Source organism: Petromyzon marinus, unplaced genomic scaffold (genome assembly GCF_048934315.1).
Source record: "Petromyzon marinus isolate PM22_M1 ecotype Great Lakes invasive population unplaced genomic scaffold, UKy_Petmar_22M1.pri1.0 PM_G_Scaffold_96, whole genome shotgun sequence".
Lineage (NCBI taxonomy): Eukaryota > Metazoa > Chordata > Hyperoartia > Petromyzontiformes > Petromyzontidae > Petromyzon > Petromyzon marinus.
In genome coordinates, this window is record NW_027423053.1 from 143,964 (window position 1) to 162,795 (window position 18,832).

Here is an 18,832-nt window from a genome sequence, read left to right on the forward strand (position 1 = left end):
CATCCTCCATGTATTATATGTCTAAAACGCCGCCAACAACAGAACCATTATCTGTCTAAAACGCCGCCAACAACAGATCCATCATATATCTATTATTACTATATATTGGCCATGTCATGTATTGTCTGTCTAAAACGCCGCCAACAACAGAACCATCATATATCCATTATTACTATATATCGGCCATGTCCATGTATTAAATTGTCTAAAACGCCGCCAACAACGGAACCATCATATATATTACTATATATCGGCCATGTCCATGTATTAAATCTGTCTAAAACGCCGCTAACAACAGAACGATCACCTATCTATTATTACTATATATCGGCTACTTCCATGTATTATATTGTCTAAAACGCCGCCAACAATAAAACCATCATATATCTATTATTACTATATATCGGCCACGTCCATGTATTATATTGTCTAAAACGCCGCCAACAACAGAACCATCATCTATATATTATGTTTATATATCGGCCATGTCCATGTATTATAGCTTTCGTGACTGCAGGAATTCATATTCTTTGGTTCTTTCGGTAAAGTCACGTAGGTAGAAAAAATATAATAGATCACGACGTTTCGATCGCAACACAAGCGACCATCTTCAGGTGTGAAACAAACACAGGCGGACTGCTGACGTAGGAGAAAGAGCCGCTGCAACAAGAGGTTATATAGGATATTGGTGGGCCCAACCCACTGATAAGTGGGTGGAGCTAGAGAAGGAATTTGTACCTAAATGTAAATGTGGGAGATTAGCATGTCAACGTGAGATGGCCCAATGTCAGAGAGCCGGGCAACAGGAACAAAAACCCCTAAGAGCAAGAGGTACACATGATGAGAGACACACAGAGAGTCGGAATAACAGCTGACATAGGCTGGTAGGAGGGAAAGATCACAGTCAGTTAAGAATTTACTTGGTTAATAAAGTCCTTCCAATGATTGCTCAGTTTGTACCCATCTTCTCGGTTGAAGTTGTTTGTGTTTACATATCTGGATGGCTTCATGAGCAAATCTCTGAAGGTAGCCGGTAGGTTTGCAGAGTAACTCCGTATTGGAAAAATATATTTCGTGTGAGCCCACAGCGTTAAAACAATGATCGGCAATGGCAGAGGTATTGGTCCTACCGTGTTTCAGATCTGCCTTGTGTTCACGAACACGGTCCGAGACATGTCATTTCGTTTCCCCAATGTAACTGCTGCCGCAACCATAACTCCGTTTCTAGACAACAGGGTATTGCATGTCAGGAATCACATCCTTTACAGATGGGATTAAATCACACACACAAACTGACACACACTGACACACACAGAGGATTTATAATGGTTGTCTCTCTCTCTCTCAGGGGATTCATAATAGCGCTCTCTCTCTTTCTCAATGGATTCATAATGGCTGTGTATCTCTGGGGATTTGCAATGGTTAAGACGGAGACATCGAGATGCTGGGTTTCCAGCTCTGGGTCCATGTGTATCAGCATCTCCTTTGGCCGCGCGTCTCTTCAAGGAGGGTCCTGGCGGCATGGCCTCGCAGAGACAATCAGAACACCCAAGGCAACGAAATCAACAGGACGCAGCAAACAAAGACAGCCTGGTCAAGATGGGGAAGCGTTTTAATGTTTGCATTCACGCTCTCGAGCATCCCGGCGGAAGCGGCGAGAAGAAGCGATTCACGGACCGCCCTTAAAAGCTGGGGGTTATGATCAAGCGCTTGGAGCCAACGGAGAAAAACAAAAAACCGGGGGTCCAAATTGGTCAACGGTGGCTTCCCCTAATACAGGTTTTGTATTTATTTTGGTGTTAGATCCCTTATCAGTGACTACACTCAGACCTGTCAACCCCTTATCAGTGACTACACTCAGACCTGTCAACCCCCTATCAATGCCTACACCCAGACCTAACAATCTCTAATCAATGGCTACACCCAGACCTGTCAACCCCTTATCAGTGCCTACACCCAGACCTGTCAATCTCTAATCAATGCCTACACCCAGACCTGTCAATCTCTAATCAATGCCTACACCCAGACCTGTCAACCCCTTATCAGTGCCTACACCCAGACCTGTAAATCTCTAATCAATGCCTACACCCAGACCTGTCAATCTCTAATCAATGCCTACACCCAGACCTGTCAACCCCTTATCAGTGCCTACACCCAGACCTGTCAATCTATAATCAATGCCTACACCCAGACTGTCAATCTCTAATCAATGCCTACACCCAGATCTGTCAATCTCTAATCAATGCCTAAACCCTGACCTGTCAACCCCTTATCAGTGCCTACACCCAGACCTGTCAATCCCTATTCAGTGCCTACACCCAGACCTGTCAACCCCTAATCATACAAACTCCACTCACTCTCACTGTAGAATAGGGGGAGATAGAACAGGGGGAGATTATACAAATTATCAGACAAGCTACTTCACGTGACTTTCAGCCACGGATTATTCAATGCGCATAACTGTAGTTTGCGGCTACATGAACCAACTGTTCGATCAATAAAACACAGACACAAGACCGTGTATTATTAGGCCCACCCTAGACTTACTGGACGTGTGCGACCCACTCGGCCCAAACTCAGTCCGCTGGTCGTCTGGACCTTCATTGGTGTCTACGCCTTGGTAATTGAGACGTTAACTACCTTACCTGATATACAGGAGGTCGTGGTTGTAATTACTGGTAAAAGCATCTCAGTGTCTTGGGGTTCCCTCCCAGTTTCTTGCGTTTCTCTCCCGGCTTCCAGAGGGGCTCTGCGTCGTTCTGCTGGGCTCGCCCCGCATCGCCTCCTTCACCCGCGCGGGCAGCGACTCGAAGAGCTCTTCCTCCACCACCAGCCCCCCGCGCCTCAGCTCCGCGCACTCCCCCAGCTCGGCCGGCAGCTCCGTCAGCCGGTTCCCCACCAGCTCCAACCTGCGCAGCCTCCTCAGCCTCCCCACCAGGCCGCTGAGTTCGCACAGCTCGTTGTTGGCGAGCGCCAGCGTCCGCAATCCCTCGCACCGGAACAACTCATCGGGCAGACGCCGCAGGGCATTGCCCGACAGAAGGAGGGTGCTCAGCTGAGTCAGCAGCCACACGTCGGGCGGCAGGGCAGCGATGGCGTTGCGGCTCAGGTCGAGGACGCGCAGGCCGTGCAGGCGGAGCAGCCCCGCGGGCAGCTCGCCCTCGATGAGATTCCCGTCGAGGAAGAGCGAGCGCAGGGCCGGCGACCCCGCCCCCGCCGCGAACCGTGGGACGCTCACGAGGGCGTTGTCCGAAAGGCGCAGGACGGCGAGGCGCTCCCAGGCGGCCGCCGGCAGCGACGCGTCATCGCCGTCGCCCAGCGAGCGGAGGCCGTTGCGGGACAGGTCGAGGTCGCTCAAGCGTCCCAGCGCCAGCAGGGGCCGCGGAAGCTCGGCGGGCTCCAGGCCGCAGCGCGTCAGCCGCAGCGTCTCCAAGCCGCGCAGCTTGCTCAGGGGCGCCGGCGACTCGAGGCGCACGCCGCTGTTGTCGAGGGCGAACGAGCGCAGGCCGCCGCCAGCGACGGCGGCCAGGCCGGGCGGGAGGCGGGCGACGCTTGTCGTCAGGCGCAGGCCCCGCAGGCGCCTGAGGCCGCCCAGCGGCTTAAGGAGCGCGGGCGTCAGGGGCCCCTCCAGGGACAGCTCCTCCAGGTGGCGCATTTCACGCAGCCAGCCCGGGACCTCCGCCTTGACCGCAAACTTCACCTGCAAGAGGGCGCGGGGGGGGCGGACGCCGCGAACGGCAACGGTGAATATCGGTCCCCGACACTGCGACTTAAATACATTTGGTGGGGGAGGTGACTTTTTGGTGATGTCACGGCCGGGTCAGTGGAGCCGAATGGACCGCTCCGACCGACCCACCCTCGCGCCCGCCCGCCCATCCACCCACCCACGCACCTCCAACTGGTGCAGCTCCTCGCTGAGGAAGGCGAGTGCGCGATTGTCAACGCTCACGGTGCAGTTCAGCAGCCGGAGTTGGTGCAGGTTCACCAACTGCACCACCGCCGCCCCCAGCGCCACCCCGTGCATCGAGTCCAGCGTCAGCACCTTCGGTGGGGGATTGGGTATGAGGGTGAGTGAGTTGGTGGGTGAGTGGGTGTGTGGGTCAGTGGGTATGTGGGTGAGTTGGTTGGGCGAGTGGGTGAGTTGGTAGACGAGTGGATGTGTGGGTGAGTGAGTTGGTGGGTGAGTGGGTGTGTGAGTTGGTGGGTGTATGGGTGAGTGGATGGGTGTGTGGGTGAGTGGGTTAGTGAGTGAGTGGGTGTGTGGGTGGGTGTGTGCGTGGGTGGGTGTGTTGGCGAGTGAGTGGGTGAGTGAGCAAGTGGGTGGGTGTGTGCGCGAGTGGTTGGGTGGGTGTGTGGGTGAGTTGGTGGGTAAGTGGGTGTCTGGATGAGTGGGTGGGTGTGTGGGTGAGTTAGTGGGTCAGTGGGTGTGTGAGTTGGTGGGTGTATGGGTGAGTGGGTGGGTGTGTGGGTGAGTGGGTTGGTGAGTGAGTGAGTGGGTGTGTGGGTGGGTGTGTGCATGGGTGGGTGTGTTGGCAAGCGAGTGGGTGAGTGAGCAAGTGGGTGGGTGTGTGCGAGAGTGGTTGGGTGGGTGTGTGGGCGAGTTGGTGGGTAAGTGGGTGTCTAGGTGAGTGAATTGGTGGGTGAGTGAGCAGGTGGGTGGGTGGGTGGGTGCATGGGTGTGTCCACGGGCACCTGTATCTGAGTGAGGCGGTATGTGTCCACTGGCACCGCTGCCAGCTTGCAGAGGCGTAGCTCGCTCTCGCCCTGCGCGTTGATCTCCAGTAGCCCCGTCAGATGCGACAGGGTCCACGCTTGATCCACGTTGACCTGCCTCAGCTTATTTTCGCTCACCTGCAGCAGCAGCAACAGCACCAGCAGCCAAGCGTGGATGGATTTTATTTGTTTCAGCAGCGAGGGCCCAATGAGCCGTACCGCCCCATGTTATACATATGTAGTGAGCAGCTTCCGAGACACATCGCGTAGAGGCCTTCTTATTTATTCTCACACTGGACGATACGTATATGTAAACATCTCTACGTAGCTACACAACCCCATCGTCGGCGTCCAACTACACAGTTACTTGACTTAGCGCAGCCAGGACTCAGGACCCCCTCATGTACACCCCGGTGCGGCCAAGCCCCGCCTCCGGCCACGTCCCCTTCCAGAATCTTCAAGCAGGTTCCCGGAGCTTGCGGTCTGACTCAGCCTTTGACCTTTACTACCGATACGCCCCCCCCCTTATAATTAGTCATTACATAACTTGCCCATAACTATAATTACCCCTCCAGGCCGACAGGTGGCACCCTGTCATTACACATAGACTAACACGGCCCATAGACTCAGACAGAGACCCAAAGACTCAACATCCCCCCGTATAGCCTCGATGGACTGTTGGGGCAAGTGCTGTTAGCGAGCACCGATGCAGGCCAGGCCAGAACGGCACACGAGGGGGTGGGTGGCCAGCACCACGCTCACCACACAGAGACCCACAGTTTGTTGTCCTAACCCCGCATCTCAGATCAGCGCGGTCGGCTCCGTCCAGTGTACGGCGTGCGTGCAGCGCACAGCGTGCTCTGCGAGCGGCTTCTCCTCACCTCGGACAGGAAGACGGAGAACTTGGATGCGTAGCAGGGGTCGTACTTGTCCACTAGGTGCAGGAGGAAGGCGAAGTCGTTGCGCACATCCGGAATGTCGTCCACCCCCGTCTCCTGGCGCGTCTCCGCGAAGCTGTACTCCTTGAGCCTGCAGTGTCAGCGCCCCCCCCACCCCCCAGCACAGAGAACTCAGTGCCCGTCGACCCTTGTCCCGACGCGGAAGATCTCCCACGAAGCCAATAGTAAAACGTTACATTTAGATCTTTGTTGCAGTGTCGCCGTCCGCGCTAACCGCGTCTCCACGATCGCCGAAAAGCCCGTAGGCCAAAGCCAGAAGGCTGCCAGACGGCGATCCGGTGCCACACAACCGCTCTGCGGCAGCACCGCCGCCCCCCCCCCTCTCACCTGCAGGTCACCACCCAGTAGACGACGTAGGCACAGGTGAGCGCGTAAACACACATCGTGGTCGCGTAGGCCATCCACATCATGCGGAAGATGCGCCACAGCCCGTGGACGCAGTAGAAGTTCCCGTAGCCCGTGATGTACTCGCCTTCCACGCAGTGGATGTGGTAGCGCATATTGGGGCAGGCGTAGCCGGTGTACGCGAGCACCACCAGCGCCTGCAGCAAGCGGGCCGCCGTCTGCAACACGTATATCCTGTGGAGCCCGCCGCCCGCCTCCGTGTGAGCGCGGAGTTTCTTCACCTTCTCGAAGAGAGCCTTGGCCTGCTCGCCCTCCTTCTTGTCCAGGATGCGATCATCCGATGGCGTCCGCCGGTCCTCGCTCTGCCCCGGGGGGGACCGGTCGGGTGGTGCGGCCTCGCCGGGGTCGACAAACTGGACGGAGGGCCGGGGCGGTCCCGGCGGAGACTCAGGAGGCAGCTTCTCCATGGGGATTTCGCCGGATCTCGGGTCGCTGCGTACGTGGGATTGCGTGGACATCGGGCAACGCGTCATGACGCAGAGAAGCACAGAGACCCATAGAGACTCACAGAGACCCTTAGAGACTCAGAGACCCATAGAGACTCACAGAGACCCGCAGAGACCCACAGAGACCCATAGAGACTCACAGAGACCCATAGAGACTCAGCGACCCATAGAGACTCAATGAGACCCATAGAGACTCACAGAGACCCATGGAGACTCACAGAGATCCTTAGAGACTCAGAGACCCATAGAGACTCACAGAGACCCACAGAGACCCACAGAGACCCATAGAGACCCACAGAGACCCATAGAGACTCACAGATACCCGCAGAGACCCATCGAGACTCACAGAGACCCGTAGAGACCCACAAAGACCCATACAGACTCACAGACACCCACATCACACACGCACACAAAGATCCCCTGTATAGCCTTAACAGACGGTAGGGGCAAGTGCTGTTAGCGAGCACTTATGAAGGCTGGAATTGTACAAGAGGGGGTGGGTGGCCAGCACCACGCCTGGTCGCCTTTGTCTCCCCAGTGGCGATGTTTACCAGGTACTCATTTGAGACCGAGTCGACCTAGGGGAGGCCCAGAACTGGTTCAGATAATCGTCGCTGGTCTTGGCCGTGAGCGGGAATCGAACCTGGGTCGCCGGGTTCATAGCGCAGGTCGCTAACCGCTTCACTACCGCTCCCCACAAAAACAAAACAAAGATCCCCCGTATAGCCTTAACAGACTGTAGGGGCAAGTGCTGTTAGCGAGCACCTATGAAGGCTGGAACGGTATACGAGGGGGTGGGCAGCCAGCACGACGCCCGACCGCCTTTGTCTCCGCAGTGGCAATGTTTTTATTCACCACACCAGGTACTCATTTGAGGCTGAGTCGACCTAGGGGAGGCCCAGGACCGGTTCAGATAATCGTCACTGGTGTTAGCCGTGAGCGGGAATCGAACCCGGGTCGCCAGGTTCATACCACAGCAGCGCGCTAACCGCTATACTACCGCTCCCCACACACACGTCACACACACGTACACACACACGCACACCGCCAACCGTAAGCCAAACCGGTTATGAAACGCAGGGGGATAGAGATATGTGTGAACGGGCTCGCTGCCCCAAACCCACGCGGGGTCCCCCTGCAGGGAGAAAGGGGAACTTTTTAGGTTTTTTTTACTTAAGGGGGGAAGGAATGACAAAGGCAAGAGAGGGGATAATAATAACCAGGAAGGAGCCGTGGGCCGTCTCTCCGTCAGCCCCCTTCTGACCTGCAGCTCCCCGCCGTGGCGGGCAGCGACGGCCGCAACGCCGCCGCCGTTGTTGCCACCCCATCAAGCGCGGCCTCGTGGACGGCGTGCGTGGTCCACTGCGAATCCATGCACTTGCCCAGCACGGACACAAAGTGCTCAATCTTGGAGCTCGTCTCCGGGAACCTGAACCAGAAGTTTCTGGTGGCCGTCAGGACGAGCGTGTGCAGCACCACGAGGTGCGGGAAGTACTTGCTGATCCACAGCACCGCGTTGTCGTAGCAGAACTGGTTGATCAACCGGTACTGGTACTGGTCGAAGCCGGTCTGGGCGAGTGTGGGAACGCACGCAGAAGGGCAAAGTGAACTGGCGTGGCGGTGATATCGCATGCCCCTCCCTTGCAGGGTGACAGAGCTGGCTCAAATATGGCTTTCGCCTGATGATGCCGGTTGTAATTACTGGCAAAACGTCACCGTACTCAAGATCGTCAATGTTGTGGCTTTGCTCTCCAACACACTGGTGTGCTGTACTAGGATATTACACTATACACTACACTATACACTACACTATATATTACACTATACATTACACTATCACGTACATTACAATATACACTACACTATAAATTACACTATACACTACACTACTATACACTACACTATACATTACACTATACACTACACACCACACGTTATACTATACACTACACTATACATTACACTATACACTACACTATATATTACACTACACTATACATTACACTATACACTACACACCACATTATAGTATTCACTACACTATACATTACACTATACATTACACTACACTATACATTACACTACACTATACATTACACCACACGTTATACATTACACTACACTATACATTACACTATAATGTACATTACAATATACACTGCACTATACATTACACTATACACTACACTACTATAGACACTATACATTACAGTTTAACACGTAGGCTTTCGCGACCAATATTATTCTTAATAAAGGTTTTTGGGTTAGATCGCGTTTATTTTAATGTGTCGTAACCCTCCACCACCCGACACGGCCAATCAGCAAAAAAAAGTGTCACGTTGACAAAAGACAAATAATTCACTACTTTAGCCCACCGGTGTGTTGAAGAGTGAATCCACATTTACAGATTGAGTACGACGTTTCGCTGGTAAATACATCCAGCATCATCGGGCAATTCGCCAGAATGGTAAAGCCCTCGCTTGCTCCCGGTTTTATATAGAGCAGCAGGATGACGTCATCACTTAACTCATATCAGGTGCAGTGATTAGAGGCGGAGGGGGGGGGGTATTGTAATTATATAATCGATTAGTAATCAGTCATTGGTTATGATTAGTAATGAGTTGTAGATTAGTAATTCTTTAAATCAAAATGTAATGTGTATTATTTAATAATACGCTTCCAGGCCGCACTAAGCCGGTAGCTGTCAGAGCGATTAAAGTTATTCTTGTTCCTCTCAATTTAAATGGATTCTCTAATTAGTCTTTGCCAGTAATAATTAGTTTTACACACCACTGCAACATTGTCAAAATCAATTGAGTGTCCTTGTTGACAAGCATGTTCTGCCACTGCCGACAGTTGTGTTTGAGATAATTTAATATTTCTCTGATGTTCTTTTAGTCTTACGCTGATGTTACGTCCCGTCTGCCCAATGTAGCAGCTGCCACATGAACAATTAATCCGATATACACCTTCTGTTGATAGTTTAGGTAATGCGTCTTTAGTGCAAGATACTAGTTTTTGAATATTGTGTACTGTACCAAATCTTACTGTAATGTTTTGCTTTTGCAAAACACGGGCTAATTTGTCAGTTACTCCTGAGATATATGGAATTTTTATTGTTTTAACAATCTGGTCGCTTTCAGCAGTATTGCTTTGCGATCGTGATTTGGCATTCAATGCTCTGTTAATTTGAGCATTATTGTAGCCATTCTGTCGTAGTGCGTCTTTAACGTGTTTAATCTCTCTCACTAGACTCTCACCATCTGACACTGTTTTAGCCCGATGTATGAGCGTCTTGATAAGAGAGGATTTCTGAGCTGGATGATGATGTGATTCTGCATTCAGATAGGCATCAGTGTGCGTTTGCTTTCTGTAAACGCTGTGTGTTATTTTACCGTTTAGGCCATGTCCAAGCAAAATATCTAGGAATGGGAGTGTGTTATTCACCTCCATTTCCATGGTGAACTGGATGGCCGGGTTTTGTGCATTGAGATGATTTAGAAAATCATTAAGTGTATCTTTACCATGTGGCCAGACAACCAAAGTGTCATCCACATATCTAAACCAAAAGGATGGTTTTAATGTGCTCGAGGCAAGTGCTCTTATTTCAAAGTTTTCCATGTACAAATTTGCTATAGCAGGAGATAAAGGAGAACCCATTACTGCTCCTTCTTTTTGTTTAAAGAAATCCCCTCTCCATAAGAAGTAAGTGTTATTTAAACAATGGCCAGCAAGTTTCGGAATATCTTTTGGTAAACCGGTTTTCTTTACTAGTGTATCAAGTAATTTAAGCGATTCGTCCACTGGAACCTTAGTGAATAGAGAAATCACATCAAAACTTACCAGAATATCATCAGGAGTAAGTTTAATATCTTTAATCACATTCACAAGATGTTCTGAATTTTTTATGAATGAAGATGTCTTACCGATGTAGGGCTGTATTTGTTTGGTTATATATTTTGCTAATTGATATGTGGCAGAGCCAATTGTACTGACTATGGGTCGTAATGGGATGCCGATTTTATGAATCTTTGGTAGCCCATAGAGTCTAGGTGGTTTTGAGGCCCTTGGCTTAATTAGGTATTGCTCATTTTTAGGGATTAATGAATTTGCAATTATTGCAGTGGTCTTACGTTCTAAAGTATTAGTTGGATCTCGTTTAATTTTAATGTAAGTACTTTCCTCTAGTAAATTTCTAATTTTATTATCATAATCGGCTCGTGACATCACTACAGTAGTGCGGCCTTTATCAGCTGCTAGGATTTGGATATCCTTATTTACACGCAGCTCTCTTAAGGCTTTTGCCGTTACCCCACGCACAATTCCAGTGGATGAGATAATTGCTGAGGTAGAATCAGCAGTTAGACTCCTTCCACATAATGAGGCAGAGATAACTAGACATGAGGTTGCTAAAATAATTGAGAATAGCAAAGTTCCAAAAGTAAATATTAGCTCTACCAGCGAAACGTCACAGTACTCAAACTGTAAATGTGGATTCACTCTTCAACACACCGGTGGGCTAAAGTAGTGAATTATTTGTCTTTTGTCAACGTGACACTTTTTTTTTTGCTGATTGGCCGTGTCGGGTGGTGGAGGGTTACGACACATTTATAAATAAACGCGATCTAACCCAAAAACCTTTATTATGAACTATACATTACACTATACACTACACTATACACTACACTACTATAGACACTATACATTACACTATACACTACACTATACACTACACTATACATGACACTATTCCTCGGGCAACTGTCGGTGGCGCAGCCGGCCTTTCCGCTGGCAACCAGCGGTTCCCCCCCTGCACGGTGGTGCCGAGCCGGCCCGAGGGGGACCCTCACTCACCCTGTGGGCCCTGGGGTTGGCCACGAGGTCCCTCAGCACGGTCTCGTTCCACTCCTTCAGATCCACGTCGAAGCCGCTCGGCACCGGCACACACAGGATGCGCTCGTTCATGTTCTGGGCAGAGGCGGGGGAAGTGGGTACCGCGTGACCATGACGAGCGGTCGTCATGGTCACGTGACGCTGTGTGGTCTCCTGGAGGACGCCGCTCCACGCAGGTGGTTCACTTTGCGCGATTTCCGGTGTGTACGGGGGGGGGGGGGGCAACCCATATCGACCCAAGATTCGCTCTCTTTGAGTTAGCTCGCACGCAGAGTTGGAACCCACGACCTCCTGCGTGCCAGCCGAGGTAGTAAACATCTCGCGGCCACCGTGCTGATGAGACATACGCAGAGTCCGAATATGCAGCAGGGGTCGGGGATGGAACCTGTGACCTCCTACATACCAGGCGAGGTCGTCAATATCTCCCGGCCACCGTGGCGCGATGTTATACAATATCCATGAGCAAGGCGGCGACATTGATGAATGTGCGTGGGGGGGCTCTCTGGAGCGTTGTTGGAACGACGCACCTGCAGCATCACGGCAAAGATGCCGATCATGAACATGGGCACGGAGAGCATGTCGCACAACACGTCCCACCAGGGCTGAAGGATCTTGAGGTCCTGGTGACCCTCCAATGAGAAGGAGGAGGTCAGGGCTCCGATGGGAATCATGACTCGGGCCGAGACTGCACACAAGCATACATCAGGCGCGCAGAAACACGCACAGAGAGACACTCGCACAGAGGCGCGCACACAGAGACACACACACAGAGACACACACACAGAGACACACACACAGAGACACACACACAGAGACACGCACACAGAGACACATACACAGAGACACACACAGAGACACACACGCAGACATCAGGCGCGCAGAAACACACACACAGAGACACGCACACAGAAACACACACACAGAAACACACACAGAGACACACACAGAGACACGCGCACAGAGACACACACACAGGCAACAAAGACACACACAGAGACACGCACACAGGCAACAGAGACACACACACAGAGACACGCACACAGAGACACGCACACAGACACACACAACAACAACAACCGCCATTCGCCACTAAGTGGCGGTGACGTCACCACGACGCTTGTGCCAGGCTATGTGCACCCTGAGGCCACGTGAAGTGTCGAACGCCCGCTGGCAAGAGGTCACGGGGCAGACCCAGGTGCCACGGGTCGACTGACTGAGATGACTGGCTGATGCACCACCTGTGCCCCCTACTGTGCCAACCTGCTGTGCTTTAGCCACCCGGCGCTCCGCTCACTGTTGTGAGCGTCGCTCCTCCGCCCTCCGTTGTTGTTGGAGGGCGACTGCCTCCCATTACGACCCATAGTCAGTACAATTGGCTCTGCCACATATCAATTAGCAAAATATATAACCAAACAAATACAGCCCTACATCGGTAAGACATCTTCATTCATAAAAAATTCAGAACATCTTGTGAATGTGATTAAAGATATTAAACTTACTCCTGATGATATTCTGGTAAGCTTTGATGTGATTTCTCTATTCACTAAGGTTCCAGTGGACGAATCGCTTAAATTACTTGATACACTAGTAAAGAATACCGGTTTACAAAAAGATATTCCGAAACTTGCTGGCCATTGCTTAAATAACACTTACTTCTTATGGAGAGGGGATTTCTTTAAACAAAAGGAAGGAGCAGCAATGGGTTCTCCTTTATCCCCTGCTATAGCAAATTTGTACATGGAAAACTTTGAAATAAGAGCACTTGCCTCGAGCACATTAAAACCATCCTTTTGGTTTAGGTATGTGGATGACACTTTGGTTGTCTGGCCACATGGTAAAGATACACTTAATGATTTTCTAAATCATCTCAATGCACAAAACCCGGCCATCCAGTTCACCATGGAAATGGAGGTGAATAACACACTCCCATTCCTAGATATTTTGCTTGGACATGGCCTAAACGGTAAAATAACACACAGCGTTTACAGAAAGCAAACGCACACTGATGCCTATCTGAATGCAGAATCACATCATCATCCAGCTCAAAAATCCTCTCTTATCAAGACGCTCGTACATCGGGCAAAAACCGTGTCAGATGGTGAGAGTCTAGTGAGAGAGATTAAACACGTTAAAGACGCACTACGACAGAATGGCTACAATAATGCTCAAATTAACAGAGCACTGAATGCCAAATCACGATCGCAAAGCAATACTACTGAAAGCGACCAGATTGTTAAAACAATAAAAATTCCATATATCTCAGGAGTAACTGACAAATTAGCCCGCGTTTTGCAAAAGCAAAACATTACAGTAAGATTTGGTACAGTACACAAAATTCAAAAACTAGTATCTTGCACTAAAGACGCATTACCTAAACTATCAACAGAAGGTGTATATCGGATTAATTGTTCATGTGGCAGCTGCTACATTGGGCAGACGGGACGTAACATCAGCGTAAGACTAAAAGAACATCAGAGAAATATTAAATTATCTCAAACACAACTGTCGGCAGTGGCAGAACATGCTTGTCAACAAGGACACTCAATTGATTTTGACAATGTTGCAGTGGTGTGTAAAACTAATTATTACTGGCAAAGACTAATTAGAGAATCCATTGAAATTGAGAGGAACAAGAATAACTTTAATCGCTCTGACAGCTACCGGCTTAGTGCGGCCTGGAAGCGTATTATTAAATAATACACATTACATTTTGATTTAAAGAATTACTAATCTACAACTCATTACTAATCATAACCAATGACTGATTACTAATCGATTATATAATTACATTACCCCCCCCTCCGCCTCTAATCACTGCACCTGATGAGTTAAGTGATGACGTCACTCTTCTGCTCTATATAAAACCGGGAGCAAGCGAGGGCTTTACCATTCTGGCGAATTGCCCGATGATGCTGGAAGTATTTACCAGCGAAACGTCGTACTCAAACTGTAAATGTGGATTAACTCTTCAACACACCGGGGGGCTGAAGTAGTGAATTATTTGTCTTTTGTCAACGTGACACTTTTCTTTGCTGATTGGCCGTGTCGGGTGGTGGAGGGTTACGACACATTTATAAATAAACGCGATCTAACCCAAAAACCTTTATTATGAATAATATTGGTCGCGAAAGCCTACGTGTTAAACTGAAGGGAGGGAATGACCGTGGCCGAGAAGACCTGAAGCTTAGTGCGGAGCGACAGACCAGGTAGCTTCCACACAGCGTTACGCAACCGATGAAAAGATATTGCCGCTCGACTGATTCGGAGTGAGACCTCTGCTGTTAAACTGGAGCCAGTCATAAGCACACTGCCCAGGTATGGGAAACTCTCCACTCTCTCCACAACTGCCCCATCACCGATTGGGAGTTGTGGGGGTGGAGTGTCCGATGGTACAAAATACCCAGGCAGGTGCTTAGTTTTGGTGGGGCTGATGGTAAGGCCCGACCTCTTAGTGGCACGCTCCAGTCTCAGCAGCAGCGTCTCCAACTCCTCCTCTGACTGAGCAGCTATTACCAAGTCATCAGCATACATAACGTGGTTGAGCAATAGGGAGCCATCCCTTGACCGCACCCGGGCATCGATTAGCCTCCCATTATATCTGTACCATATGGAGATTCCCCCGGTACAGCTATTGAAGGCTTCATGAACTACGTGGTCAAAATAGATGTTAAATAATGTGGGAGCCAGAGGACATCCCTGTCGCACCCCAAGGTGTACAGGGAATGGCTCTGACTCCCGGCCACGTAGTTTTACCCGGGCCCGCTCACCATCATGAAGGTCCTTAATGATCGTGAGCAGAGGGTCAGGTACTCCAAAAGCACGAAGAACGACCCAGAGCCCAGGCCTACTGATGGTATCATAGGCCTTGACCAGGTCAATAAAGCAGAGATGTAGGTCTTGTTGGAATTCCCTACACCTCTGCTGTAGCAGACGGACAGAAAATATGGCATCTGTGCAGGACAGAGACACACACACACAGACACGCACACAGAGACGCGCACAGAGACACACACACAGAGACACAGAGACACACACACAGAGACACACACAGAGACACGCGCACAGAGACACACACACAGGCAACAAAGACGCACACAGAGACACCAACACAGGCAACAAAGACACACAGAGACACGCACACAGGCAACAGAGACACACACAGAGACATGCACACAGAGACACTCGCACACAGAGACATTCGCACACACACACAGGCAACAAAGACAAAGATCCCCCATATAGCCTTAACAGACTGCAGGGGCAAGTGCTGTTAGCGAGCACCTATGAAGGCCGGAACGGTACACGAGGGGGTGGGTGGCAAGCACCACGCCCGACCGCCTTTGTCTCCCTAGTGGCAATGTTTACACACCGCACCAGGTACTCATTTGAGGCTGAGTCGACCTAGGGGAGGCCCGGGACCGGTTCAGATAATTGTCACTGGTGTTGGCCGTGAGCGGGAATCGAACCCGGGTCGCCAGGTTCATAGCGCAGCGCGCTAACCGCTACACTATCGCTCCCCACAAGGCAACAAAGTCGCACACACAGACACGCTCACAGACACACACACAGAGACACACACAGAGACACACACAGAGGCAGACACACACACAGGCAACAAAGATGCACACAGAGACACAGACAGGCAGACACGCACACAGAGACACGCACACACAGAGACACATGCACACACAGGCAGACACACACAGAGGTGCACACAGAGACACACACACACAGACACACGCACACAGAGACACACACACAGAGACACGCACACACAGAGACACACACACACGCACAGAAACACGCACACAGAGACACTCGCACAGAGACTCGCACAGAGACACACACACAGAGACACTCGCACAGAGACACACGCACACAGAGACACGCACACACAGAGACACACACACAGAGACACGCACAGAAACACGCACACAGAGACACTCGCACAGAGACTCGCACAGAGACGCGCACACAGAGACACACAGAGACACGCACACACAGACACACACAGAGACACACGCACACACAGAGACACACACACAGAGACACGCACAGAAACACGCACACAGAGACACACACACAGACACACACACAGAGACACACACACAGAGACACACACACACAGAGACACACACACAGACACACACAGAGAAACACACACACAGAGACACACACAAAGAGACACACACACAGAGACAGACACACACACACAGAGACACACACAGAGACACACACACAGACACACACACAGAGACACACACACAGAGACACACACACAGAGACACACACACAGACACACACAGACACACACACATACACACAGACACAACACAAATGTCTCCCCGTGTAGTCTCCCTGACGGGCTGCGTGATGCTGACAGACACAGAGACACACAGACACACACATACACACACACAGACACACAGAAACAGAGACACACACAGAGACATACCCACACACAGAGACACACACACACAGACACACCCACACACATAGACACACACACAGAGACACACACACACAGACTCACACAGATACACACAGACACAGAGAAACACACAGACACACACAGACAGAGACACACACAGAGACAGACACAACACAAATGTCTCCCCGTGTAGTCTCCCTGACGGGCTGCGTGAGGCTTACAGAGACACAGAGAGACACACACACAGAGACACACACACAGAGACACACACAGAGACACACACAGAGACAACACAAATGTCTCCCCGTGTAGTCTCCCTGACGGGCTGCGTGAGGCTAACAGACACACACAGAGACACGCACACACAGAGACACACACACAGAGACACACACACACACAGACACACACACAGAGACACAGAGACAGACAACAACACAAATGTATCCCCGTGTAGTCTCCCTAACGGGCTGCATGAGGCTTACAGACACACACACAGAGACACACACACACAGAGACAGACACACACAGACACACACACAGAGACACACATACACAGATACACACACACAGAGACACACACACAGACACACACACAGAGACACGCACACACACAGACACACACACAGAGACACACACACAGAGACACACACACACACAGAGACACACACAGAGACACACACACACAGAGACACATACACAGACACACACAGACACAACACAAATGTCTCCCCGTGTAGTCTCCCTGACGGGCTGCGTGAGGCTTACACACACACACAGAGACACACACAGAGACACACACACAGAGACACACACACACAGAAACACACACACACAGAGACACACACACAGAGACACACACACAGAGACACACACACAGAGACACACACACACAGAGACACACACAGACACACAGACACAGAGACACACACACAGACACACACACAGACACAACACAAATGTCTCCCCGTGTAGTCTCCCTGATGGGCTGCGTGAGGCTGACAGAGCCCGCGCGTCTTTGTGGGCCTCAGGCTGTGAGGGCGAGAGGTCGGCTCCACTCTCTCACTCACCGCCCCCGTTGTGTTGCTCGCTCTCGTTCACGTTTTTGTTTTATTATAGTCGTAGTAGTTGTTGATATTACAGTATTAGTTATTATAGCAGTTCATGTTTTTATTACTATTGTAATTGTTTATATTATTGCTGTTGTAAGTTGTTGATGTTATTATTAGTGTTATAGTTACGATTGTAGATGTTATTGTTATTATAGTAGTAGTTATACTTATGATTATAGATGTTGTGGTGGTGGTTGTTAGTCTCCTCAGAACACACAGCCGCCTTCTCCCGCCAAAACGCGACACTTTGGTGGTGGAGGGAGAGGGTCGTGGGCGAAACCAACACGGGCAGCGGGCGAGGGAGGGGTGAATGCCACCGGCAAACTTAAATTGTTTTAATTTAGGGGGGTACACAGCAAACCCAACCGTTCACTAACGCCAGCGAGCCCCTCTTGCTTCTTTTCGCTATGGATGAAATAATTAAACATCAAACAAATTCGCTACATTTATTCAGCGCGTCTTGAGTTTTGATGCTTTTCATACCCCTCCCCCTCTTCCGGGCTATGCTTGGTATAGTCTGAAACGCAGCAGCGCCTTATCTAGTCTATGCTATTTACCATGGGCCTTAATCGGGCTATGAAATAAAGTTAAATGTCACGTGCAATGGAGCTGACCAATTAAAAAAAACACCCACAAAATATCAACACCACGTGACTCGTGGTGGGAGGGGGGTTGCCATCTTGGTAAGGGAGAAGCCACCACACACCCCCCTACCCAAGATGACCGCCCAAACGTTGTTTGACTGGTTGTTGGGGAGAACCTCTGATAGCCAATAGCGACTATTAGGCGACTATTCACACTCGACTATTGCGGAGCTGTAGAAGCCCATCACGCTTTTACCCCGTCGTGGTCTTTGCGCAGGCAAAGTGAGTTCTC

General features: G+C 50.6%; 1 protein-coding gene across 1 annotated transcript; it reads right to left on the minus strand.

Moving 5' to 3' along the window:
- Positions 1 to 1,594: 1,594 nt before the first annotated feature.
- On the minus strand, positions 1,595 to 18,218 carry LOC142922443 (volume-regulated anion channel subunit LRRC8E-like). Its single transcript, XM_076063244.1, has 9 exons — positions 17,915 to 18,218; positions 11,944 to 12,101; positions 11,378 to 11,491; positions 7,788 to 8,092; positions 6,000 to 6,509; positions 5,595 to 5,742; positions 4,693 to 4,851; positions 3,893 to 4,042; positions 1,595 to 3,700 (listed from the first exon to the last, which is right to left on the minus strand). Exons 2-9 carry the CDS (start codon positions 12,085 to 12,087, stop codon positions 2,690 to 2,692), a joined length of 2,541 nt encoding a protein of 846 aa, XP_075919359.1. The 5' UTR covers positions 12,088 to 12,101; positions 17,915 to 18,218; the 3' UTR covers positions 1,595 to 2,689.
- Positions 18,219 to 18,832: the final 614 nt, after the last annotated feature.

Excerpts from the sequence above, each read along its gene's own strand:
- LOC142922443 (XM_076063244.1), bottom strand. The coding sequence starts at position 12,087 with ATGATTCCCATCGGAGCCCTGACCTCCTCCTTCTCATTGGAGGGTCAC. Across the intron at positions 11,492-11,943 it reads TCTTTGCCGTGATGCTGCAG|AACATGAACGAGCGCATCCT; the intron begins GTGCGTCGTTCC and ends GCCTCTGCCCAG. Across the intron at positions 6,510-7,787 it reads GCCACGGCGGGGAGCTGCAG|CGACCCGAGATCCGGCGAAA; the intron begins GTCAGAAGGGGG and ends CCACGTACGCAG.